Raw genomic sequence first — 26988 nt, forward strand, 5'->3', positions numbered from 1 at the left:
CTCTCGAGTAGCTGGGACTGCAGGCGCCTGCCACCGCGCCCGGATAATTTTTTGTATTTTTAGTACAGACGTGGTTTCACCGTGTTAGCCAGGATGGTCTCGATCTTATGACCTCGTGATCCACCCGCCTCGTCCTCCCAAAGTGCTGGGATTACAGGCGTGAGCCACCGCACCCGGCCAAAAGAATTTCTAATACGGCAAATACTGAAAAATATAATCCACATAAACAAAGCTTTTAGGGTCTTCTATAATTTCTAGCACTGTAAATGGTTCCCAAGACCCAACTGTTTGAGAACTGCTTCTCTGGGATGCCTTCTTCTTTTCCTGCTGGCTAATCCCAGTGGAGAGATTTAGGTATTCAATTCTGTTCCAGACTCGCCTCTGAGAACCTTCCCTGATGGGCCACACTCTACTGACTGCCCTTGCTCTGTATCCCCTTTTCAGTTATGTTGTTCCTGTTTCCCCGGCTGCTTTTTATTTTCTTTCTTTTCTTCCCGCCTTTTCTTTCCTTTCTCTTTTTCGTTTTTTGTTTTTTTTGTTTGTTTGTTTGTTTTTTGAGACGGAGTCTCACTCTGTCGCCCAGGCTGGAGTGCAGTGGCGCGATCTTGGCTCACTGCAACCTCCGCCTCCTAGGTTCAAGAGATTCTCCTGCCTCAGCCTCCCGAGCAGCTGGGATTACAGGCGCGCGCCACCATGCCCGGATTATTTTTGTATTTTTAGTACAGACGGGGTTTCACCATGTTGGCCAGGCTGGTCTTGAACTCCTGACTTCAAGTGATCCGCCCGCCTCGGCCTCTCAAAGTGCTGGGATTACAGGCTTGCTGCCGCATCCGGCTTGCTTTTTTTTTTTTTTGAGACGGGGTCTCACTCTGTCCCCCAGGCTGGAGTGCAGTGGTGCGATCACAGCTCACTGCAGCCTCGAACTCCTGGGCTCAAGCGAACCTCCCACCTCAGCCTCCCGAGTAGTTGAAACCACAGGAGCGCGCCACGACACACAGCTAACTTTTTTTTTCAGTGTTTTTTCTTTTTTTGTTGTTGCCTTTTTTTTTTCTTTATCGATCCTCCCGCCTTGGCCTGCCAAACTGTTGGGATTACAAGCGAGAGCAGTGCCCGGCCCCTACTGCTTTGAAACCTCGGTTCTTTGCAGGTCCTGGAAAAGAAAGTGAAGGGGTCGTACAATAGCTCAAAACCCAGGTAACCCTTCCAGGCGCGTCCTCAACTCGGCGTCACTCTTGACAAAAAGTTTGCCCTTTGCGCCCGATCCCTCACACCAGAGAGCACCGCAGGCACGGAGGGACGGAGAGGACTAATGGGACCTGGGAGGACCCAAGGAAGTTGGGGAACTCGGACTCTTTTCAGTGTTTAAAAAGCAGAGGCCCGCTCGGAAGGCATAACAGGAGAGTCTAGCAGTGCGCCTGGACATCAACGGCACTAGGAGGTACCTTTGCCCCGCCCCAAGGCTCCTCGTTCCGCCCCCTGCCGCCAAGCAAGGAATCCGGCGCCGCCGGTCGGGGGTAGTATTTACGACAGTGCTGGCGCTTTGCGGCCGGCCGCACAGCTGCTGACGCGTCGGGAGGTGGAGCCTAGGGAAGCAAATTCTCCTGGCCGCCTCAGTTCAGACGCGGCTACTGTGACCCACCTGCCTCCTCCGCAGAGCAATGGCGGTGTCTGCCCGGTCCGCGCGGACCTCGCCCGGCTCAGGTAGGCTTAGGACCCCGCCCTCCGGCGGAGAGTTCCTAGGAGCGCTGCTCTCAGAGGGGCGGGGGCGGGAGGACGCCCAGTGTCTCCAGGTGAGGCGGGGGGGGGGCCTGGGGGGCGTGCTGTGAGACATTTGTAGCCCGCGGCTTCTGGATGATGATGACATTTGGGAACACTTTGCTGTTAGGGGACTGTAGTCTGAGGGGTTCTGGGACATTAGGGGATCTTGGAGAAGGGGCTGCACTGCAGGGATGTTTCCTATAGTCAGATCATTGAGGCAACCTCATTGAGCCAACTCGGGTGGGCGGAAGCTCTGGGCTGTTGCTGCTGTGATTTCTTTGATTTGAGGTGGAGCCCACCCCCGCACACACATTTTCTCCATTTATTGGTTGCAGATAAAGTACAGAAAGACAAGGCTGAACTGATCTCAGGGCCCAGGCAGGACAGCCTAATGGGGAAACTCTTGGGTTTTGAGTGGACAGATTTGTCCAGCTGGCGGAGGCTGGTGACCCTGCTGAATCGACCAACGGACCCTGCAAGCCTGGCTGTCTTTCGTTTTCTTTTTGGTGAGTCCAGTTTATGGGTGGGAGCAATTTGGTTGGGAGTGAAGAATGACAATCTCTATTTTTTGGTTGCAAGTAGACTTAGCTCCCTTTTCCTCAGAGCTGAAGACATTGGTATAAAAGAAGAGGTCTTTGCGAAGTTAGGATTAAACCTGCTTTGTCTCCTACAGTTAGGATTTACTTGGTGGTCAGAAATGCTTTTTTTTTTTTTCTTGGACGGACTTTTGCTCTTGTTGCCCAAGCTGGAGTGCAATGGCGCTATCTTGGCTCACTGTAACCTCCACCACCCGGGTTCAAGCGATTCTCCTGCCTCAGCCTCCCGAGTAGCTGGGATTACAGGCGCACACCACCACACACGGCTAATTTTTTATTTTTTTTGTGTGTGTGTGTTTAGTAGAGACGGGGTTTCACCATGTTGGTCAGGCTGGTCTCGAACTCCTGACCTCAGGTGATCCGCCTGCCTCGGCCTCCCAAAGTGCTGGGATTACAGGTGTGAGCCACCGTACCCAGCTAGAAATGCTATATGATATGTAGAGGCAAGGCAGCAGTGACCCATTTTGCTTGTGGCATGAAGTTGCCCAGAAGACTCAGAGAAACAGAGCAGGGGGCCACAGGGACCATACATTTTGGCTGTGACTCCCTAATCAAGAGCTTCTTAACTGAGGCCGCAGCATGGTGTGCTTGGAATGGTTTACAGATGTGCGGAGATACTAGTCCCCTTAGCCCAGTAGTTCTCAACTGGAGGGAGTTTTGCTCCCTGGGAGACATTTGGCAATGTTTAGAGACATTTTTAGTTGTCACAACTTGGGGGAGGAAGAATAGGTGGCTGCTGGCATCTCTATAGAGGTCAGGGATGCTCCTAAATGTCCTGTAGTGCATTGGATAATCTCCCTCAATAAATAATTAACCAGCCCAAAATGTGACTAGTCCTGAAGTTGAGAAACCCTGCCTTATCTCAAGCTGGCTTCCTGATCTGAGTAGCCTCTTCTGTTTATTCCCAGGGTGTTGACGAAATGCAACTGTTTTTGGAGTGTGCCAGGAAGCAGAAAAGGTTGAGAAGCACTCCCAGAGCACTTTCTTTCTTTCTTTTTTTTTTTTTTTTTTGAGACAGAGTTTCGATCTTGTTGCCCAGGCTGGAGTGCAATGGTGTGATCTCAGCTCACTGCAACCTCCGCCTCCCAGGTTCAAGTGACTCTCCTGCTTCAGCTTCCCGAGTAGCTGGGATTACAGGCATGCACCACCACACGTGGCTAATTTTTTTGTATTTTTAGTAGAGACGGGGTTTTTCCATGTTGGTCAGGCTGGCCTTGAACTCCCAACCTCAGGTGATCTGCCCACCTCAGCCTCCTAAAGTGCTGGGATTACAGGCGTGAGCCACCATGCCCGGCCTCCCAGAGCACTTTCTGAAGCTCAATAGGATGGATCTTTATAGCTGTCAAGACCCTAACGGTTTTTATAGCATTTTGTGCATTTCTGTAATTTAATCCTCTTTGTAGTCCTGTGATGTATTCCCCTTCTCACAAATGGGGAATTGGTTAACCAAGCTGCAGGGGCTGTTCTAGATGGCACAACAGATGTAGTACTGTGCAGAGTAGGCACTCAATAAGTAATACTGAATAAATGGCAGAGCCAAGATTAGAAAAGAAGTCTGACCCTGGAGCTGCACACTGTCAACTGTGTTCCACTGTATTCTACTGCTTCGTTAGCTGAGGCCCAATGACCAACTCCCCTATTGCCTTCTTAGGGTTCTTGATGGTGCTAGACATTCCCCAGGAGCGGGGGCTCAGCTCCCTGGACCGAAAATACCTTGATGGGCTGGATGTGTGCCGCTTCCCCTTGCTGGATGCCCTACGCCCACTGCCACTTGACTGGATGTATCTTGTCTACACCATCATGTTTCTGGGTGAGGGGAACTGTGGGAAATATTGACTGGCCTGCCAGAAACACAGAAATAGAAGCATGCTGGTGAATGGTCAAAGTCTTTGGCACCTTATTTCACTTCTGCTGTGATCAATTTCATGCTGTTGACCTGTGTGTCACTTAAGCTGTGATCCCATAATTCTTTTTAAAATATTAAAATAACATTTAATTTTCATTTAGTTTTATCTGATTATACAATGCTTGATTTTTCTTAATTCCAACCATATCCTGGTCCAGGGAAACTGGGCCTGTGGTGATCTCTTGACCTCTTAATCCTCTCCCTACAAATCCCAGGGGCACTGGGCATGATGCTGGGCCTGTGCTACCGGATAAGCTGTGTGTTATTCCTGCTGCCATACTGGTATGTGTTTCTCCTGGACAAGACATCATGGAACAACCACTCCTATCTGTATGGGTTGTTGGCCTTTCAGCTGACATTCATGGATGCAAACCACTACTGGTATGAGTCTGGGGGGACAAAGGGGAGGGGTTGTCTGGGTCAGAATGGTTATCAGAGATAGGGGCCCAGTGAGGTTCTGGAATTTTTCAGTCATGCTTTGCAAAGTATGGTTACAAGGTCACTTTGATCTAGGTGGATTTGGAAGGGGAAAGGGCCAACTAGTTGGAGCGCTTGGGATGACACAAAGCAAAATGGCTCCATCCCACCCCTTCAGTCTTTCCATATCTCCCCAGGTGCCTTGATTTATTCACCTCTTGTAACCCTCTTAGAGAGAAAAACAGAATACTAAAGCCAGACATGGCTGTTTTCAGATACTTTAAGGGTGGTTATGTAGAAGAGGGAGCAGACTTTCTCTGTGTGAGTCCAGAAGGGCAGAGTTAGAGCCAAAAGTAGAAGTTGCTGTGAGGCAGAGATCATGTCAGGAGAAGAGGGCCCACCAGGGTTGCTCAGCGTTGCTGTTCTGGGAGGAGGTAACCCTTCCCCATTTCTGGCTTAGGTGACTGTCTCTAAGGGGAGGTGGAGAAGGGATTTGGAGATAAGGTGGTAGGGCATTTGACCTTAAGGATTCTTTATATGTTGAGTGAAAAGCAATAAAATAGGTGTCAATAACATGAGTATGGGGAAAAAAATCTCAAACATTGAATTCAGTAACAGTCATTAAGTTTTATTTATTTTTCTTTTTATTTATTTATTTTTAAATAGAGATGGGGTCTCACTTTGTTGCCCAGGCTGGTCTTGAACTTCTGGGCTTAAGCAGTCCTCCCACCTCAGCCTCCCAAAGTGCTGGGATTACAGGCATGAGCCACTATGCCCGGCCTATTTGTTAATACACACATATAAAACCCCTTTGGTAAAACTTGAAACTCATTCAGAACGGCCAGCTCTGATCATAGAGAATTAAGAGGCAGTTTTGATGGAATATCTCTGAAAAGTTTCATTGTGGGGATATTTGTTGAGATGGCGTCTCACTGTGTCGCCCAGGCTAGAGTGCAGTGGCGTGATCATAGCTCACTGCAGCCTCAACCTTCTTGGGTTCAGGTGATCCTTCCATCTCAGCCTCCTGAGTAGCTGGAACAACAGGTGTATGCCACCACACTCAGCTAATTTTTAAAATTTTTTGTAGAGATGGGATCTCACTATGTTGCTCAGGCTAGTCAAAAGTTCCATTTTTATGACTATGCATTTTGAAAAAATCACTTATCATTTATTCAGGGTTTTCCACATCGCAGGCACTGTACTAAATATTTAGAGTTTTTCCTCATTAAAACCCTATAAGGTTGATGGTGCTGTTCACATTTTATGTTTTTTGGAGTCAGGGTCTTGCTCTGTCTCTGAGGCCAGAATGCAGTGGTGCAGTCATAGCTCACTGCAACCTCAAACTCCTGGGCTCCAGAGATTCTCTTGCTTTAGCTTCCCAAAATGGTATTATAAGTATGAGCTACTGAGCCTGGCCTGTTCACATTTTAAAGATAAAGAAGCTAAGTATTATCGACGAGTGAAGAATTTGCCTAAGGTCAGCTAGCAGTTAAGAAACAGAAGTGAGTCCGGGTGTTCATGACTGCAGAGTCCAGTGCTCTTGACCACAGTGTCAGCTGCCCCTTTCCCAGCTTCTACTTCTTGAAAACTTGCTTTGCTTCTGCTTCCCCCGAGTACATCTGGTGTTAGTAGCCTGGGTCTATCAGTTCTCTTCCAGAATACAAGCTGTTAGCAGGGACCCTCTTATACTGGATCCTGGCATCCAGGTCTATGAAATGTTAGTTTATGTTGTGTGTTACTCTGCTGTTGAGTGTTTTGATTTTTTTTTTTTTAAATAATACACTGCATATTTATTTACACACACATAGCTTTTCAAACACTCCATCAAATTCCTCCCCTTTTTCAATAATTTTCTAGTATTGTAGTCCTTTTTTCCTGATTTGATCCATTAGAACAAACTCAACTGGGAGCTAACAAGAAATACTGAACTTTTTGCTGTTATAACTTAGTAGCAATATTTCTTCTATGACTTGTATAATCACGTAAATTTGCTCATATAATTCTAAAAGGTCTCAGAATAACCAGGGAGGATATGGGAGATGTGCCCAGGATAGATAGGATTATCGTGTATAAACGGAAAGATGGAGATGTAGCTGCATTAAGCAGCTCCCCCCTCAATGTTTACCTCCCTCGGTATAGGTCTGTGGACGGTCTGCTGAATGCCCGTAGGAGGAATGCCCACGTGCCCCTTTGGAACTATGCAGTGCTGCGTGGCCAGGTACAGCATTTTAGGACAGAGGGAGGAGCTCCTTGACAGCCATGTGATCAGCATGGCCATCCCACTGCCAGACTACACTCTCCGCTGCCTCCCTGGATCTTCTGTTTTTAGTTTTTACCCTTTGCTGGAAAGCTAGGCTGGCTTCTCATTTTTTCCAATCCCTTAATCTCTGAATTCTCTTATTTGTCAAGGAAAGACTAGAGCTTTGTCCCTGCTAGATTGGAATCCTCATGACAAAGAGAAAGGATTCAGTCTGTGCTTTATGACTTCTTCCTTGGTGCCTGATACTGTCGCTGGCATTGTTTGGATGTCAATAAATGCAGTTTGGATGAGGTGAATTTCTGAGATGAATGAGTAGAAGACGGGGTCTATTCTTCCTTGGGCCCTGGAATCAGATCAGTATTTATTTTATTCATTTAAAAAAAATATATAAGTAGATTATTTGGGTCAAGGACTGTAATATTTGGGTCAAAGACTGTAACTCAGGAGCATGGATTCAAGTTGTCCTAACTATATGCTCCTTATTTTATTCTTGCCTATCTGTAGAAAAGATTCTTTTTGCTTGAACTTTGTGTCACATTTTATTTTCAGATCTTCATTGTGTACTTCATTGCGGGTGTGAAAAAGCTGGATGCAGACTGGGTTGAAGGCTATTCCATGGAATATTTGTCCCGGCACTGGCTCTTCAGTCCCTTCAAGTGAGTGGCAGTCATGGTGGAGGCCTCTTTGAGGCATGGGTACAGAGCAGGTGACTCATCTCTCTCAGTAATGGCACCTGTTCCTACTTTGCCTGAATTTGCCATGTGCCTTCCTTTGTCCACTCATCTCCCTATTCAGCAGAAGCAGATTCAGTGGTATCAAAAGATTGAGCCCTAGCTGCTCTTGGGAGATATATGGTATAGGTGGGCAAGAAAGGAAAAGAAATTTAAAAAGGAAAGGAAAGAGCCAGAACTGGCTGACTTGGTGAGTGAGCCAGTGCCCTCAGCAGCTGCCTTGGATGGTGCCTGTGTCCTTGCCTTGCCACTCTAGCCTCCCATCAGAGCCCTGCAGCTGATGTACTGAGAAGATGGTCACTCACTGTTCAGCCTCTGACAAAACCATTATTACCACTTCCACAAAACAAAGGGTCACCTTTCTGATTTCTGTCTTCTTCCCATTTCTTCTTTCCTCTTGTTTTACTTTATTCTCTTTCTTCTTCCCTGTTATTTTCCAGTTCCTGAAGTTTGACTTCATTATGATGTTAGCCAAGCATTCACCTTTTAATCACCTTTTAAAGTGTCCTCTCACTCATGACCTCCGTGGGGAACCTCCCTTCCACAACACACACACATCTCAGTCAAATTTTGTCCTAGGAGATCTGCCCTTGCTTATTACATAGGATATGTTAGAAAACATTGAACACCTAAAGTGTGTGAAAATGCAGAGGGGGCTGGGCATGGTGGCTCATGCCTGTAATCCCGGCACTTTGGGATGCTGGGGTGGGAGGATTGCTTGAGCCCAGGAGTTCAAGACCAGCCTGAGCAACATAAGACCCTGTCTCTACAAAAAAATTAAAAAAACAGCTAGGCGTGGTGGCACGTGCCTGTGGTTCCAGCTACTTCGGAGGCTGAGGCAGGAGGATTGCTTGAGCCCAGGAGTTTGAGGCTACAGTGCACCATGATCATGCCACTGCCTTCCAGCCTAGGCGACAGAGTGAAACTTCGTTTCAACAACAACAACAACAACAACAAACAACCTAGAGGAGTGTCTTCATGGGTGGATTATGTACCTTAGGCATCTACCCAGCCACTGGAGTAGCCAAGGCACATTCGTGCTGTGAATGTGCTTTGATGTGTTCTCCAGTGGGCTGGTGCTTGAACTTTCTCCATGTGTTTGCAGACTGCTGTTGTCTGAGGAGCTGACTAGCCTGCTGGTCGTGCACTGGGGTGGGCTGCTGCTTGACCTCTCAGCTGGTTTCCTGCTCTTTTTTGATGCCTCAAGATCCATTGGCCTCTTCTTTGTGTCCTACTTCCACTGCATGAATTCCCAGCTTTTCAGCATTGGTCAGTATCGGTAGCCTGGTAGGAAACAGGAACCACAGTTTTGCAGGAAGGGACTAGCCAGAGGCATTGTTTGGGAGTGGGAGAGGGTGGTGTGAGCAGGAGCTAAATTGAACCCAGGGCAGTCACTATGAAGTAGGCATAAATGGGGATAAGAGGACTGGGGCTTCTGGGCTCAGTTAGTATGTTGTACAGTAGGGAAATTCCAGGAAGAACAAATATCTTACAGTTAAGAGCTACTTTCTGACCGGGCGTGGTGGCTCAGGTTTGTAATCCTAGCACTTTGGGAGGCCGAGGCGGGTGGATCACCTGAGGTCAGGAGTTCGAGACCGGCCGGACCAACATGGTTGAAACCCCGTCTCTACTAAAAATACAAAAATTAGCTGAGCATGGTGGCGCATGCCTGTAATCCCAGCTACTTGGGAGGCTGAGGCAAGAGAATCGCTTGAACCCAGGAGGCAGAGGTTGCAGTGAGCTGAGATCACGCCACTGCACTCCAGACTGGGCAATAGAGAAAGACTCTGTCTCAAAAAAAAAAAGAAGAACTACTTTCCTTTTTAGTGGAACACCTGGGAGAAGTCTCCTAAGGGAACAGGGTTGAAGAGGCCCAACCAAACTCCTGAAATATGTATTTTCTCCCTGCTTTCCTAGGTATGTTCTCCTACGTCATGCTGGCCAGCAGCCCTCTCTTCTGCTCCCCTGAGTGGCCTCGGAAGCTGGTGTCCTACTGCCCCCAAAGGTTGCAAGAACTGTTGCCCCTCAAGGCAGCCCCTCAGCCCAGTGTTTCCTGTGTGTATAAGAGGAGCCGGGGCAAAAGTGGCCAGAAGCCAGGGCTGCGCCATCAGCTGGGAGCTGCCTTCACCCTGCTCTACCTCCTGGAGCAGCTATTCTTGCCCTATTCTCATTTTCTCACCCAGGTTTGTAGGGGCTGTGGAGTGTACAGCAAAGGCTGGGCTTAGAAAGGAACGGATGACAACAGTTGGGAAAGAATGGGGCTGGTTTTGCAGCCCCTTCTTGGTAGGGGATGGGGTCAGTGTGAGAAGCATTGAGCTGATTCCCCTCTGCGCTGCCTTCCCAGGGCTACAACAACTGGACAAATGGGCTGTATGGCTATTCCTGGGACATGATGGTGCACTCCCGCTCCCACCAGCACGTGAAGATCACCTACCGTGATGGCCGCACTGGCGAACTGGGCTACCTTAACCCTGGGGTGAGATGTCTGATGCTGACAATTTACTGTTCTTCAGAGCCCCCTTGTGCTTTGGGGTCTGGTTTTGTCTTACACACACCATAAAGCAAAACAAATTTGAGTCTGCTTTGCCTTTTCTCAAGAGCCAGATTGAACTGTCTTTTGTGTGGGTTGAGATAGGGCAATGCATTCATTTCCTTGAACTGAGATTAGATTCAGGAAAAGTAAGCACCACTAGCCCAACAATGAAAAATTCATTCCGAAAGGCAAGTTCCATTTTTTTCTAGCCAGAATGGGCAGCAGGCAGGGATCTCATTGTGCCATTGGCAGTGCATGACCTGTCTTGGAAGTTGATAATGATGAGGTGGGACTAATATGGGGGTTTGGGGCAGGTATTTACACAGAGTCGGCGATGGAAGGATCATGCAGACATGCTGAAGCAATATGCCACTTGCCTGAGCCGCCTGCTTCCCAAGTATAATGTCACTGAGCCCCAGATCTACTTTGATATTTGGGTCTCCATCAATGACCGCTTCCAGCAGAGGTGGGCAAGGGGAGCAGAGAGTGGGAAAAAATGAAGCACAGTTCTTTTTACCAAGATGAACAGCCCTTGCTTCCTGGTATTGTCTTGCTTAAAAAGCTGTCCTTCCTCTAGTGCATGTCCCCATTGATCTGGTTGTGGGCATAGCTGGTTGCTTCCAGCAGGGGGCACCATCATCCAGGAGAAAAGTGAGTTGACTTGTTCTTTACACAGTACCTTCTCAGGTAGCCACTAACCCCCATTATTCCCATGCTCCAGATCTCTTCTGCCTTCTCTCTCTGCCCTGGACTGGCAATAACATGCTGACACAGGCCATTTTTTCTACTTCTATTCCCTGTCCTTAGGAATGATGATGAAAGGGAGAGAACTGGAAGTTCTGGTGGGTGGGTGGCTGTGATGTCCTTAGAACATGGTTTTCTTTCCTAAGGATTTTTGACCCTCGTGTGGACATCGTGCAGGCCGCTTGGTCCCCCTTTCAGCGCACATCCTGGGTGCAACCACTCTTGATGGACCTGTCTCCCTGGAGGGCCAAGTTACAGGAAATCAAGAGCAGCCTGGACAACCACACTGAGGTGGTCTTCATTGCAGATTTCCCTGGTATGGAGGAAAGTGAGGAGAGGCTTTTCTGTCTTTCCTCCTGGCTTCCTTGGCCAGGGACATTCCATGTGGTGGGAGGGGAGAGGGAATGTTTTTGAAACCTAAGGGGATGATGGTGGTAAAGGTGTGATGTCTCTGTTCTGGCTGGGAGTGAGTTCACTCTGCAGTGGGGTGGGATGATGAACTCTGTTGGTCTGGCAGGACTGCACTTGGAGAATTTTGTGAGTGAAGACCTGGGCAACACTAGCATCCAGCTGCTGCAGGGGGAGGTGACTGTGGAGCTTGTGGCAGAACAGAAGAACCAGACTCTTCGAGAGGGAGAAAAAATGCAGGTATTTTGCTGGGATTAACAACAGCAGAAAGAACTGAGTGCAGTGGCTCACACCAGTAATCCCAGCTTCTTAGGAGGCTGAGGCGGGAAGCCAGGAATTCACAGTGAGCCTGAGCAACATAGTGAGACCCCATCTCTAACAATTTTTAAAACAATGGCAGAAAGCTTAGATGAGCCAGATTCATTTATTATAGACTGAAAATATTTTACCATAGCAGTAATACAGTGGAGCTCAAAAAACAAGGGCCCCTGGGACTGTGAATAGCCTCATCCAGGATTCTAGAGGTCAGTTACTTTCAATTCCAAAACACAATTGAGTAGAAAGAAGCCAAGAGTCATAGAGTCATGGCTAGAGAAAAGCTGATGAAATTTATCCATTTCTTCTCCCTTGTCAGTTGCCTGCTGGTGAGTACCATAAGGTGTATACAACATCACCTAGCCCTTCTTGCTACATGTACGTCTATGTCAACACTACAGAGCTTGCACTGGAGCAAGACCTGGCATATCTGCAAGAATTAAAGGAAAAGGTGGAGAATGGAAGTGGTGAGTGTATGAACATTTGGGCTGAGATAGCCTCTGGTTTCAAGAAGTCAGGGTTATGAATGATGTTCTAGCCATTCAAGAATGAACTTGAAGTCTCTAGCTGGCAGAAGGGGAGTTCTAAGGGGAGAGAGTGATCCATCTCAGTGATTCCTCTTTTTTCTGTCTTCCGGGCAGAAACAGGGCCTCTACCCCCAGAGCTGCAGCCTCTGTTGGAAGGGGAAGTAAAAGGGGGCCCTGAGCCAACACCTCTAGTTCAGACCTTTCTTAGACGCCAACAAAGGCTACAGGAGATTGAACGCTGGCGAAATACTCCTTTCCATGAGCGATTCTTCCGCTTCTTGTTGCGAAAGCTCTATGTCTTTCGCCGCAGGTAAGTTCACAACAATATTTGTCATTGCCATCATATGTTGGCAAGCTTGGTAACTTTCCCCTGGGGAGAGTAACTCTAGAGACTGTCATACAGGAAAGGACAGTTTAGCTCTAGATATCTTTTCCTGCCATTCTTCTTGATTTACTGGAAGAATAAGTGGCCTATATCTGATGGCCTGCTTTCTTGTTCTGCCTCAGCTTATCTCCAGCCTCTCTGTGGGCTGTTCCTACCCTATCCTGGAATCCTCTACCAGACTGTATAAAGAGTGGGGTACCCTTCCAGCTGGGAGATGGAGGGTCACTTGGGGGGAGATTCCCATATATGCCTGTGTGGGAGGAGTGAGGACCAGGTGCCTTCTAAGGGCTTTAGCTGAAATTCTTCCGGTGAAACAGAAGTTTGAACTTGGTCGGCTTTTTCCTGTTTTTCAGCTTCCTGATGACTTGTATCTCACTTCGAAATCTGATATTAGGCCGCCCTTCCCTGGAGCAGCTGGCCCAGGAGGTGACTTATGCAAACTTGAGACCCTTTGAGCCAGTTGGAGAACTGAGTCCCTCAAACATGGATTCTTCACATTCTAATCCTCCTGAGTCAAATCCTGATCCTGTCCACTCAGAGTTCTGAAGGGGGCCAGATGTTGGGTGCAGATGTAGAAGCAGCCAGTCACAGACCTATTCTATGCAATGGACATTTATTTGAAAAAAATTCTCAAAAGTTTTTTGCTTTTTTTGGTGGGGGGGGAGTCTAAAGCTGTTTTTAACTCCGAGATTACAACTTAGAGGAACCAAGGAAATAAAGCAAATAAGATTTAACAACCCAAGATTAAGAGGCCAGGAGGAGGTTAGAAGCAATGTGAAACTGTCCTCCTAGGATAAGGTTTAAAGTGGCTTTTTGGGGGCTGGGTGCCGTGGCTCACGCCCGAAATCCCATCATTTTGGGAGGCTGAGGTGGGCAGATCACTTGAAGCCAGGAGTTCGAGACCAGCCTGGCCAACATGGCAAAACCCCGTCTCTACTAAAAATACAAAAATTAGCCAGACGTGGTGGCGGGTGCCTGTAATCCAACTACCCAGGAGACTGAGGCATGAGAATCACTTGGGCCCAGGAGGCGGAGGTTGCAGTGAGCCAAGATCGAGCCACTGCACTCCAGCCTGGGCAACAGAGCAAGACTTCATCTCAAAATAAATAAATAAAGTGGCTCTTGGGGAAAAGCAATTTAATGTACCACGATGAATAGCTAACTGTTCCCAAGTGTTTGCTATGTGCTACACACCGCGTGAGCAGTGTTACCTGCATTATCACATTAGGCTGAGAGGTAAAATAATTTGCCCAAAGACATACAGCTAGTGAGGGACGGACTGATGGTTTGAACTTAACGTCTATTTGACTTAAGGTCCTGCACCCTGCCACTTAATAATTTTCAGAATCACTGATAATCTGAAATAATGCAGCTTAAAACGTGTTTTCTTAATTAAAAGTATAATTGGATGGTGGTCAGGTTGTAAGTGCACACAAAGTAATTTATCTTCATTGCAATTTTGGTTCCTTCTTTGTTCCTATTATCTATATACACCCAGTAAGTGTTTCACTAGCAGTTATGAGAGCAGTCAGAATAGCAGCATCAAAGTTAAATAAGGAAATCTAGATGATTGCTAGATTTTCTCTAAAAATAAGCTTAGTATTTGGTATTATTCTAGCCTTTGGTGAGCAGAAGGGGAGGTAAAGTAAGAACCAAATTTAGTAAGGGATTAGGGAATGCTTAGACATTTTGTAGGTTTGGGTGTACAAGGGTAACTCAGGAAGCTCCTCAGTTCAGTGAAAATTCAAAGGGTTGGCACTGAGCTAGGAAGCGAGAATGCAGGGTTATAAAAAAGGGTCCCTGCTTTGGGAGCTCATGGACTTGTAGCAGAGACTGGTAGTAAATTGGCAGTCTCAGTAACTTCTGTAAATGATTGCATCTCTTTGCAGGCTTCTCTTCCCATACGCTCTCCCACTCCTCTTTGGACAGTGTTCCGGGGGTTCTTTCCTAAGCAACTGCTTTTTCAGTATACATACTTCAGATGATTGTGTCTACTCCAGGATTTCCAACAATGATAGGTTTCTTTCCTGTGCCCTAGACGTATAGGTCTAAGTTCCACCTGGATATCCCACAGGGCTATCAAGCTCAGTTCATCCTAAACAGAACTTACATTCATCCCCAACTCAGACTTGCTTATTCTTCATTATTGAATGGCAGCTCTTTACCTTAGCCAAGCTGTTATCTCTAGGTCATCAGCCTTGACTCTTCCCTTTTCTTGCATTTCTTATAATTGCCAAGTCCCATCAATTTTACCTCCTGGATACCTCTTGAATCTATTTTTTTTAAAGACAGGGTTTCAGTCTATCACCCAGGCTGGGGTTCAGTGACACAATCTTGGCTCACTGCAGCCTCCACTTCCTGGATTTAAACGATTCTTCCACTTCAGCCTCCCATGTAGCTGGGACTACAGGTGCCCACCACCATGCCCAACTAATTTTTGTATTTTTAGTAGAGACGGGGTTTCCCACGTTGGCCAGGCTGGTCTCAAACTCGTGACCTTAAGTATCCACCTGCCTTGGCCTCCCAAAGGGCTGGGATTACAGGTGTGAGCCACCACGCCCAGCCGAATCTGTTTTCATTACTACCTATATCTGTATTTTCAACCTTTGTGTTAGCATCTAGTTAGGGATAGACCAGGACAGGGCTGACATGTTAGTTGTCAAGCAGATTGCCACCCTCCCCCACCACTGAGGAGGTCAAATGGGGTTTGGTGGAAAATCCCTAATTCATTCAAGGTATTATATGGGCAAGCAATGGCTGTGGCACAGGGTCCCCGATTACTTTGTAAGAATGGGTGGGAGGGACGCTGATTTTCAATGCTTTTGCAGATCTTCTCTCATAGTAACACGATAGAAGATACCTTGCCACTATGTTGTTTGCCAGCAAGTTTAGCTCTTTCCTTCTGTTTGCCAAACTCACTGTACCTACTGGACTGGTAACAAAAGTCCCAAGAGTTATTTGGGAGAAGACACTTGAAAAAGTATTTTTCTAAATATGGGCAAGGATGCTGCCCTTCCCCAAACTGTTAGTATACCACCTCTCTGACCAATTTTCCCAAGGAAGATGTTGGGGTAGGGTGAGGCGGAAAGAAAAAGTGGTCATGTAAATACTAGCAATAAAAGCTGTTCAGTGGGGTAGAGTTGGGTTGCAACTGTAGCCATTCTAAAAATGGGCTATCGATGTCCTTTTAGCCAGAAGACTTTAGTATACATCCTCATTCTACCCTCGGGATTTGGATCTTTGCCCCTGATGGGTATCCATCCCCTTTGAAACTTTTTAGAAAGGCAGGTTATATACAGAATATTCAACCTAAAGACATTCCCTTAAGTCATACTTTCATGCTTTCTAAACTATAATCACCCTTATCATCCCCTGCTGTTATGCTTTCCCTCTGCTCTCTGTGGCTTAATGTTCATCTACCACCTTATTAACCTTCAGGATACCTTTCCCCTAGGCTGGGCAGGACACCACTATCCCCTTAGTCCACAAACTCCCTGAAGGTTGGGGAATCTTTGTTTACTTAGCAAATACTGAACATTACCTTAAAGCGGTTACTTTGGAAAACTTCTTATGCTATTCTACCAACTTAGAGGCACCTATCCATGCTCATTCCCTAATGTAGCTAATATGGTTATCTGCCATGTATTGGCATCTAAAAACTCCCTTATGAAACTGCCAGACTTGTTCTTGAACACTTCAATTATATGCAAAATTCAGGTTCTCAGGTTGGAACAAGTCTAACTGATATACCTGCATAGGTTTTAACCTTGCCCTCTCCCTACTTCCCAAGAGATTGCCAAGTTTTTTGAGAAGGAGCCTTCCTCTGGCCCAGGCTGGAGTGCAGTGGCGCCATCTCGGCTCACTGCAACCTCTTCCTCCTGGGTTCAAGTGATTCTCCTGCCTCAGCCTCCTGAGTAGCTGGGATTACAGGCGCCTGCCACCACACCCAGCTAATTTTTATATTTTTGGTAGAGACGGGGTTTCACCGTTTGCCAGGCTGGTATCAAACCCTGACCTCAGGTGATCCACCCGCATTAGCCTCCCAAAGTGCTGGGATTACAGGCGTAAGCTACCATACCCAGATTTCCAAGGCTTTTTTTCAGACAGTCTCACTCCGTTGCCCTGGCCGGAGTGCGGTGGCACGATTTCAGCTCACTGTAAGCTCCACCTCCCAGGTTCACCCCATTCTCCTGCCTCAGCCTCCTGAGTAGCTGGGACTACAGGCGCCTGGCTAATTTTTTGTATTTTTAGTAGAGACGGGGTTCCACTGTGTTAGCCAGGATGGTCTCGTGATCTGCATGCCTTGGCCTCCCAAAGTGCTGGGATTATAGGCGTGAGCCACCACTCCCAGCCACCAGATTTCCAAGTTTTTAAGCCTCCATGCAAACAGGAATAAGCAAGCACTCCTTGGCTCTACATTTTCAGGACAAGAGTAAAAAGTGGACTACCATTCAGATGTTGCTAGAAATGTAATCCAAGTGGCTATTCTCTACGCATGTTGCTTCTAGGATCAAGAGCAGTGTGGTCTGCAGATTTTCTACACAACCTGCCATCAACGAAATTTAAGCCTTTGGAAATTTATAGCATTTTCAGTTAATTTGCATATTTATCTCTGCAAGATATCGACTAGAAATCATGTTTCAGAACTTCTCAAATGGAAACATACAGCCCTTAAAACTAAGCTTGTAATTTAAAAATGTATGCAGATTAATAGGCTTAACTTGCCAGGACTTGACATTACCACTTCCAGGTTAATACTTTTAGTGGTTTTTATGCCTTCAATGGTTTGAAGCCCTTAACTTTAGTTAAAAACTTAAAAATGGCATTGAATGGCTGCTGCAATAGGGACACATGAATTTTGGCCTAAGTAGACTAGGAGGACCAAATCTTGCTTAGGCTTTTAAAAAATGCCCACACACTGGGTCTAGGGATTGATGTTATTTTCCTGAATTATGGCTAATTATGGATTACAATTCAGGGTTAAAGATACACATATAGTATTCTCATGTCATATTCCTATGATAGCTTTTAAGAGCCAAAGTCTCAGTCACCCAGGCTAGAGTGCAGTGGCTTGATAATGGTTCGCTACAGCCTCCAACTTCTATGTTTAAGTGATCCTCCTACCTCAGCCTTTCAAAGTGTTGGGATTATAGGCACATACCCATGGCCCCAAAGCACTTTAACAAATGAGTAACAGACACAGTTAAGGTAGAACCTAGCATTTTATTTAGATCTTCATTAAACTGTTGGAATTGAGAACCAGACATACGTAATAAACCTCCAAAAATAGATCCTGAAAGGCACTTTCTGCTTAGGGCAAGCAGTCATGGAATAAGCATGTAAACAAGCTGGCTTCTCTGTACCACACCAGCCAAGTCAGCTTTCTCCATGGCCAGCCGCACCAGCTCTGCCCTCCCTTCTGTTAACACCAGCCAGACCCCCTGTAGGTCTAACCCAAGGTTTTTCTGTAGGACACCTTGGCCTACCTGGGAATGCTGGAAACATGTTGTTAAAGGAATCATGGTGTTGAGGAAAAAAAAATCTTTTAAAAGCTGCCATCTGAGGTGATGGCTTCTCTGTACTTACGCCATACCCCAGAATACAATAAATAAGCAATTAGAAAACGTTCAAGTATGAAGGGATTTCCTCCTCCCCGCCAAAAGCACTGCTCTCTGAAGGAAGCTGGTTTCTCTGTAGCTACACCAGCTGTTCAGAAAGCTCATTGGACCTGGTTTTGAAAATAAAACAAAGTTAAAACCCTGGGAGGAGTTATTGTGCAGTGTGGAGTACTCAGGCTTTCTTATAAAGAAAAAAAAAAGTTATCTGGTACCAAAGTGTGCAACCTACAGACCCTCAGGTACTGCCCTGTGACTTCTCTGTATGACATCACAAGGCTGCCAAGTGCCTGTTTTTCTAGAACTAGGAGTTGGTGAGGTTTGGCTAGTGCTGAAACCATGCATAGGATTGGTTTACTAAATTAAAACCTTATTACGTACGTCCTCCAAAAGACAGCTGAAAGTGGAGAGATTTTAATTTGGTGCTGTTAGAGGTGGCAATTAAGAGCATAAGCACCAGGGAGATGGTTTAATGGTAACTGCCTTTTTTGATGTCAGGCTGGAGCTCCAACTGGGAACTTGCGTTACATGCAAGATTGATTGGATAGGGAACACTCCCTGACAAAGAGCTACATAATTAGAAATGGATCAAGTTACAGGGAGGATAAGGGGAAGGCTTCACATTCATAATAGAGCTCAAGACATTACAAATTCATGCTGACAGGGCTGTGGCATTGCCAGACAGAAGCTATAAGTGGAACTACAAGTACTTTACGTGCACATTACAAGGACATTTTCAGCATCTGGTGGGAAAGTCAATGCAATTATGACTTTGGAGCGTTGGGTGATAGGGCACAAAGGTTCAATTTCAAAGCATTATTTACTACAGTGTTGTTTCTAGGCAGTTACATGGATCACCTATGCTCACTAAATTCATTATAATGGTGAACAAAACACCTAGGGACAGAATAGCAAGCCCAACTTACAGTCCCCCACAAAAGGCTAAAATTCATGTCATTGACTAGAGTGACTGCAACTGGTCAGGAGCTGAAAGAGGACAGGAAAATTTAGGAAGGAGGGCCCTTTCCCTCAGAGCTTGAAGGCTTCTCTGTAGCCTACGCCAACAAGTCTGGGGAAAAAAGGCTAACACTTTCAATATTTAAGCTTTTTGGGCACTTCCCATGGGAAGCTGTCCCTACCAAAGTGGCCATAGGCTGCAGTCCTCTGATAAATTGGCTTCTTCAGATCCAGATCCCTGGAATATACAAGTCCGTAACTTAATATGTAGCATTAAATTAAAATAAAGCAAAACAATCAGCAAGACTCATTTTCAAGAGCTCTGGCAAATGAGTTCTCTGGGATATGCTAGGAAAAAAATTTGTGGCAAAAGTGTTACTTCCCTGGTGTCCAAACTCCTTGCACAGTCCTTATTAGTAACTATAGTTGTTTTTCCGTCCCTGGCTCAACAAATACGAAAACTTGTCATTATTCTGAGAAATTTCAATTGTCAAAAAGCTCACCTGAGATCACACAATACTTACCAAGGTCCCGCCGCCCACACCCTACCATGGTTTTTACATTGTAACAAACCTTGAGCATCCCACTTTATCTCTATTTTCTTAACACCCTTAGGTAGAAGAGCACAAAGCTCAAATATCAAATCTGGAAGATTCTCTAGAGTGGTTATCCTAAAGCCATGGAGCACCGTAATTTTAAATTTCTCAAATAACTAAGTCTTCACTAAGGCAGCAGTTCAAAACTGTTCCAGAAATTAAAATGTATTCCCATTTGAGGAGTCTTCCTTCACACCTTCACCTCCTCAGCCTTAAGTATATATACACACACCCACACCCTCAATACTTGACTAGCAATAGGCTTTACCATCTTTACCTGACAATGACCCCAGGGCGGAGATCGAAATTCTTCTTCACAATCTCTAATAGCTCTCTCTCACTCTTCTGAGAGGTACCATAATGGAAAATGGAGATAGATAATGGATGAGAAACTCCAATAGCATAAGAGACCTAAAAGGATTCAAATGTCGTAAGAATCAGTGATTGCAAAGACCCACATACTTGTATAATACACTGGTATAAAACAAGTAGTTAAGTAGATTACTACTAAATACCCTCCCACTTACATGACTTTTAATCGTTCCAGTTACATAAAGAGTGTATACCTGAACAAGAACCCTCCGGCACAGACCTCCTTTAACAAGGGATTTTGCCACCCAACGAGCAGCATAAGCAGCTGAACGGTCGACCTTGGTATAATCCTTTCCTGAAAAGGCACCTCCTCCATGAGCACCCCAACCGCCGTAAGTGTCCACAATGATTTTCCGTCCAGTCAAACCAGCATCACCCTGAAATTACAGGATTTAAGTTACTTTATGCCTAGTGCTTTCCAAGTGGATCAGGTTGCCTATTCTGAATTCACTCAGCAAATATCCTCCGATGATTCACATGTAGGTTTCAGAAAGCCTGAAAAAAATGTAGTAGCCAAAATTTTAAGTAACCATCAAAAATCCAGAAAAATGCAACAAAATGACATTACCTGAGGCCCACCAATAACAAATCTGCCACTTGGCTGTAGGTGGTAGATTGTATCCTCATCAAGGTATTTCGCAGGCACAACTGCTTTGATGACTTTCTCCTTTAGTGCATCCCTCATCTCATCAAGACAAACCTCTTCATCATGCTGAACAGATATAACAATTGTGTGGACTCTGATGGGAAGCACAGCACCTCGATCCTGCATATATTGCACAGTAACCTTGAAGGCAACACAAGTCATCAGAACATTATACCAAACAATAGCTTTGTATTTGTTTCTCTACCTGAAGTTACAATACAGGAAAACAAATGCTATTTTCTTCAGTTAGCTATTATCAAAATTATGGATCTTCTGTGCTGATGTAATAAATGAGATAACCAAGCTTTATGATCATCACTTACTTGAGTTTTAGAATCAGGGCGTAACCAAGGCAAAGTGCCATTACGGCGCAGTTCTGCCAGTTTGGCATTTAGCTTGTGTGCCAAGACAATGGTTAAAGGCATACACTCCTCAGTTTCATCAGTGGCATAGCCAAACATTAAGCCCTAAAGAAGGAAAAGTCACCAATGTGATCAAGCTCCCGAATTTATTGTTAGAAGAGATTAAAACAGCCTCTACACCAAGATACCTGGTCTCCAGCACCAATGTCTTCTTCATTTCTGTCAAGATGAACACCTTGAGCAATATCTGGTGACTGCTGCTCCAAGGCTACCAGCACATTACAAGTCTTGTAGTCAAAACCTATAAGCAAAAAACACAACATCTTGTTTAGGTCCTAGAAATACCTGCTGTTTACAGCAATTATCTGGAATTCTAAACACTGCTGAAGAAATCAAATACACCTAAACCATCAGACCTTTTTAGAGAATGAACAGAATAGGGCTTAGTGTATAGGAAAATACAACTGGAGTTTAGGATTAGCAGGAACATTCTAGGAGTTTCTTCAAACCTCACAGCTGTTACTTAGAAAAAATGAGTAAAATCATTAAAACACACCTTTGGAAGAATCATCATATCCAATGTGTTTAACAGCTTCACGAACCACTTTCTGGTAGTCAACAGCAGCTCTGGATGTAATTTCCCCAGCAAGAAGGATCATTCCAGTTTTAGCGACAGTTTCTAATAAAAAGAGACATTCAACTCAAACATCACGTCTATAAAAATAATTTTTATGCTATCTTTCCACCAGCTGATAAGCACATTCTGAACCTACCACAAGCTACTTTGGCATCAGGATCCTGCTGAAGGTGGGCATCAAGGACAGCATCACTGATCTGATCACAAATCTTATCTGGAAAAGAGAAATTCCTGGCTCAATTTCTTTAACTTTAAACGAAGTATGTATGTACGTATGCAAGCTCCCTCCCTGTTACTATCTATCTGTAAAATCTTTGGAGATTTTAAAAAACATGCTTAATACATCTTAATTCATTGTATATGCACTTTCCTCCTAAAATTCAAAGTTTGCATTATAAATCTAACCACCAGAAAGGTGAATTGTTAGTCCTATCTCCTTTAAAGAACAGAATTTGCCCTATATCATATTCACTTCCACAACTGTACCAAACCCCTCTGCACCTGGGAGTCTGGTAGAACTGAGGCCACAGGTAGGCCAGTTTCCCTAATCTTAAGGAACACCAATTATAATCAGCAACAAGATAATTCAATTAAACAATTAAATGAAAAGCATTTTCTGACTAAAATGGCAATTATCTGATTTTGCTGTTAGGAGTTGCGCAGGAAACAAAAGCTCAACAGTGTAGAAAATGCTCAAACGTATTCCGAAGCCATGTCTCCCTGCTTTGTCATCTATTGTTAGGAGGAAGAAGAAACAAATATCCCCCTAATTCAAGTTCGTTTTTCTGAATTTTCTATAACCACCTAAAACAGAATCCAAACATAATGTGGAAGCCAGACTGCAGGCTCTGAACTTCGGTCTACTACTAACTGGTGTAACAGTTAACCTTCAGCACTCACCAAGATCCTGGGTTTGTCCTCTCATACCACTAAGTTACTTGTGGGATTTCATCATGGGCACAGTAAACTGACCAGACCCTAAAGCCACCAGACAGATAGCTACTGCGGTCATCCTAAGGGCAGAAACAGCCTGAAGAGCCAAATAATCATCTTTACTAGTCGATATGCTCAGGCTGAGATTTTCAGTTCCTGGAAATAGCTTTACTCCTCCTTCACGTGCCAATTGATCCCCATAATGGCGGTTGAGCGGACAAAGCCTCAAGTAAATGCGAACCCAAAGCAATAGCAGCTCCTAATTCATGCTTCCCATCCTTTTCACAAGGGGTCCAAATAAGGACTGCCTTCTTGGACATGCGCTATATTTAGTCAGAGGCCGTCACCTTGGAGGCAAGGCCATATCCGCCGAAGGGCATGCGCGTATTCTCCAGTGTGTGGTCAAGACCTAACCACTGAGGCAGTGGAGCCAGACGACGTCGCGAGGCATAGGTCCCCCACCCCTCAAACCGAGGGCCAGGACAGCCGGGGAGGCCCACGGCTCCCCCTCGCCCAGATACCACATGCGACAAACACGTGGTCGCCGCTGCAATGCGGGGCGCGCGCTCCCGAGGGCCGGACGCGAGCACGCGGGGCGGGTCGCCCACTCCAGGTTTGTCAGACGGCAGGGCCGGGAGGGGTTAACAGTGCCCTCCCTTCCCGGCCAGAACTCACTAGCGACCACAGCCCCCGCCCTTCAAGTTTTCTGGAACCTTCCGCATGCCTAGGCGCGCGACCGAATGGAAAGGGAGGGGTGGAGAAGGGAGGGGAGGGGTGGTGTGGGGAGGGGAGGGGGAAGAGGAGCGGCGGCCACGCGCCAGGCCCTGGCGGCGCCACGAGGAAAGCGCGCGGTCGCCGATCTTCCCACAACCCGGCAGACGAGGACGACCCGCGCGTGCCCCACCACCGGCCGGCCGCAGCCAGCCGGACCTTGGCGCTGCCTTCCGCCCCGCCCCACGCTTCGCTTCAGGCCGTCCCCTCACCTGGGTGGCCTTCCCCGACCGACTCTGAGGTGAAAAGGAACGTGCCCTCCTCGATGAACGCCTCGTGGAAGCCGTTGAGCTGTCCGTTCATGTTGGTGTCGGTGACTGGAAGTGGCGTTACGAAGGAGCAGCGGCGAGGCGGCAGCGGCTGCGAAATGCGCAAGCTGCGGACAGCGTTCTACTCGGAGCAGGCGGGCGGCGAGGAGCGAACGAAGCGGCGGGCGGTGCGGCCCGGTATTTATAGAGCAGCGCCCGCGCGCGCCCGGCTCGGGCCCCGCCCCTCGGCGCCGCGCGCCAATGCACCACTTGCGCGGGGGTCGGGGGAGGAAGGGCACCGCGCCCCGCGGAGTCCGGGCTGAACCACACTGCGCGGCCGCGGGAGGTGCCGTGGCAATCCGGCCGTCCAGAGACCGTTCAGCTATGTTGAGCCGCTAGAGCTGGGGGAAAAATGCAGACGCGAGGAGACCGGGGGGGTTTGCTCTTCCTTGTTTGATGTGGGAGAAAAAGCGACTGGGGCTTGCTGGACCCGCTCCCCTGTGCTGTGACATGGCACCTCCCTTCCGACCGTTGGCCGGGATAGCTTTCCCGGAGGTCGCGTCCCCCAGCGGAGGTGGCGGGAATCGCGGAGGTTTTGTGCTGCGGCTGGGGTCTTTCTGGCCGCCCCGCCTCTAGATGCCGGGTGGCAGGGAGCCGGTGGCGGTCGGCCATGTGAAGGTGGCCATCTTGGCCGGCCAGCGAGGGCTCCTCACGGCCTTCCTTCGGCGTCCCCACCCGGCTCGTTGCCGGCCCCGGGAAATCTGAGTGGCGCCGGCCCACCTTCTGGTCGTTTCCTGGTGAATGGCTCTGCTGAAGATGGCCGGAAAGCAGATTAATGAGGGTGCTGCCATCGATTTAAACATCGCCCTCCTCCCCACTCCCCTGCGCTAAAGTTTCTGAGGGATCCTCACCCTTCGTGGTTCGTGGACTTAAAGTAGAGGCAGCGCTCCAGCCTTTCCCTCCAGAGAGAAAGGAGGCCGCTCCCAAGGCCGTCCTTGCCCTGTGGCCTTCCTGTGCCTTTGAAGGGGTGGGGGGGCGGGGAATCGATGTTTCAATCCTCTATTCAGGAGAATATGGAACGAACATTTCTTTTTTGGTGGGTGGGGGCTATTCGTTCCCTTGAATGTGCTTAAGCAGATCTCTTGACGGCGTGGAATGGGCTGTTTCATGAAGCTTTCACTTTAAAATGTCCACCTGCGTTTGTCCCAGTTTTGCCCAATAAAGGAATTACAGGGGAAAAGAGCGAAACAAAACTTGAGCCAGCAAGGAGTATGGAGGCCCGTTTGGAGGGAGCCCGTCTTGGGGGCGGGGGTCTCTGCAGCTTGTTGTGGGGCTGGGCCTCGGTGCAGGTCTGGTCAGGGGCTGGTGGCCTGGTGGCCCTGAGCGGAGCGCGTGACAAGAACGCCGGGTTTAATGAGGTTCTCCGGGAACGGCCTGCTCCTAGCGTGGGATGCACTTTACGCTGGGGAGGTGAAGGAGACCCCTAGTAACAGTCTCCAGCTGCCTACTGCTGGAGGCAGTAGAACAAGGTGCATTCCCAAGAACAATCCTCTCCGCCGGTGCAGGAGGAAAGGTGGGATTTGCTAAAGGCTCAGTGGGAAACAAAGGAAGCACTTGGACTGTGCTGGGGGCATCGACAAAGAAGATAAAGGGCTCATCCCCAGACTCAGTGACCACATCCACGGTCGCTCAAAGCAGGCAGCAAGAAAAGGTTCGACCACAAAAGAGACAATAGGTCATGATATTTTTATTCGTTGCTTTTTACTTTTCAAGCTAATCCTTCATGGGAAAGTAACTGTATAAGACTATTAAATTTTTTAGTTATTTTTTTAAGCAGAATGCCAATTTATTAACTTACAATGAGTAATAAAATTGTCAACTGGAACAAAATGTGTGTGTAGACTGGTCAGTGCATTATCTCCCAGCAGAAAAATCTATATGGGAAGCCAGAATATAACTAGAAGGTTATTTTATTAGGGAGTCAGAACAAGGAGCGTAAAGTCAATGATTGGCTCATTAAATCCTGATACCCCTGTGCTACCAACTCCACAGTGGGGCTAGGCCTGCCAAGGAGATGAGAATCAGCTGTACATAGTTGCTTACCTGCTTCTCTCACTTGTGAATAGTGTGTAGGTGTAATACAGTAAGAGTAGGGGTTTGGAGTCACGACCTCTCTATGCATCAGTATCCTCGTTCTGTAAAATTGGAATATTAATAGTACATCATGGGATTGTTTCAAGGATTAAAATAGTGCAAGTAGAGTCTAGCACAGTATCTAGTACATAATTTGTTTTCATGTAAGCTGTAAAAAAATTAACTGTATTTCCTGTGAATTACTTTTCAGTGGCTTTCAATTGCTGTCGGGATACAGACTAAAATCTCTACATACTCAAGGCCCCAGTGTGATTTGGCTGCTACTTCTGCAACCTTATCTTGTGCCACACTCTCCTTTCTGTGTTCTACTTGAATTTGTTTTTTAGTTAGTAGCAGTTAATTTTATTAATTGCATAGTATCAAAACAAAGGAGGACACATTTTCATTTATTTTATATTATTCGTATTGTCCCTTCCTCCCTTCCACAAATATTTATGGGCACATCTGTGAGTCAGACCCAGGAGCAAATGCTATGACAATCCTGGTCTCTGCCCACTCGGCGCTCTAAATGTGGGGAGATGCCTGGCTAACTCTTTATCCTTCTCACTCCAGCTCAGCTACCACTTCCTGGATGAAGCCTTCATCTACACAGATTTGTCACAGGGGCCTGTGTTTTATTTCATGGCACTAAGTGCAGTTTCAAATTATAGATTTGGTGATTATTTGATGAATGTCTCCAATTCCCAGTTAGGCTTGTAAGCTCCATGATAATGAGAAGGTTTTGCTCAAGCTTTGTTACTGAATGCCTGGCACACACAAGGTGCTTAGAAATGTTCAAGAGAGAGAGACAAGAAAGGAAGGGAAGGAAACGAAAAGTGAATGAATATAAAGATGGCAGAAGGGGGCCGGGCGCGGTGGCTCATGCCTGTAATCCCAGCACTTTGGGAGGCCGAGGGGGGGTGGATCACGAGGTCATGAGATCCAGACCATCCTGGCTAACACGCTGAAACCCCGTCTCTACTAAAAATACAAAAAATTAGCCGGGCGTGGTGTCGGGCGCCCGTAGTCCCAGCTACTTGGGAGGCTGAGGCAGGAGAATGACGTGAACCCGGGAGGTGGAGCTTGCAGTGAGCCGAGACCGCACTACTGCACGCCAGCCTGGGTGACAGAGCAAGAC

The 26988-nt window shown here is 46.9% G+C and overlaps 2 protein-coding genes across 3 annotated transcripts; one reads left to right on the forward strand and one right to left on the reverse strand.

Moving 5' to 3' along the window:
* The first annotated feature begins 1549 nt into the window (after positions 1-1549).
* GGCX (gamma-glutamyl carboxylase) lies at positions 1550-13994 on the forward strand. 2 transcript variants are annotated; one of them, XM_063713204.1, is made up of 15 exons: positions 1550-1701; positions 2094-2264; positions 4006-4164; positions 4476-4641; positions 6817-6895; positions 7487-7593; positions 8774-8937; positions 9586-9851; positions 10013-10144; positions 10516-10667; positions 11092-11261; positions 11463-11593; positions 11988-12135; positions 12316-12505; positions 12934-13994. In XM_063713204.1, the coding sequence occupies exons 1-15, from the start codon at positions 1659-1661 to the stop codon at positions 13124-13126; spliced, it is 2271 nt and encodes a 756-aa protein (XP_063569274.1). In that variant the 5' UTR covers positions 1550-1658; the 3' UTR covers positions 13127-13994.
* Positions 13995-17784: 3790 nt separating this feature from the next.
* On the reverse strand, positions 17785-23892 carry MAT2A (methionine adenosyltransferase 2A; the record flags this gene model as incomplete). Its single annotated transcript, NM_001133297.1, is given in 9 exon segments — positions 17785-19390; positions 20026-20159; positions 20315-20497; positions 20689-20907; positions 21090-21233; positions 21317-21429; positions 21685-21807; positions 21902-21979; positions 23682-23892. Coding segments are annotated over 9 exon segments (1188 nt in total). The 3' UTR covers positions 17785-19287.
* Positions 23893-26988: the final 3096 nt, after the last annotated feature.

The sequence above is a fragment of the Pongo abelii genome, chromosome 12 (assembly GCF_028885655.2).
Source record: "Pongo abelii isolate AG06213 chromosome 12, NHGRI_mPonAbe1-v2.0_pri, whole genome shotgun sequence".
Classification (NCBI taxonomy): Eukaryota; Metazoa; Chordata; class Mammalia; order Primates; family Hominidae; genus Pongo; species Pongo abelii.

What these genes read in the sequence shown, in the direction of transcription:
- GGCX (XM_063713204.1), top strand. Translation starts at nt 1,659, where the DNA reads ATGGCGGTGTCTGCCCGGTCCGCGCGGACCTCGCCCGGCTCAG. An exon ending in ATGGATGCAAACCACTACTG is followed by an intron (nt 4,642 to 6,816) that starts GTATGAGTCTGG and finishes CCCTCGGTATAG; the next exon opens with GTCTGTGGACGGTCTGCTGA. An exon ending in AATGACCGCTTCCAGCAGAG is followed by an intron (nt 10,668 to 11,091) that starts GTGGGCAAGGGG and finishes TTCTTTCCTAAG; the next exon opens with GATTTTTGACCCTCGTGTGG.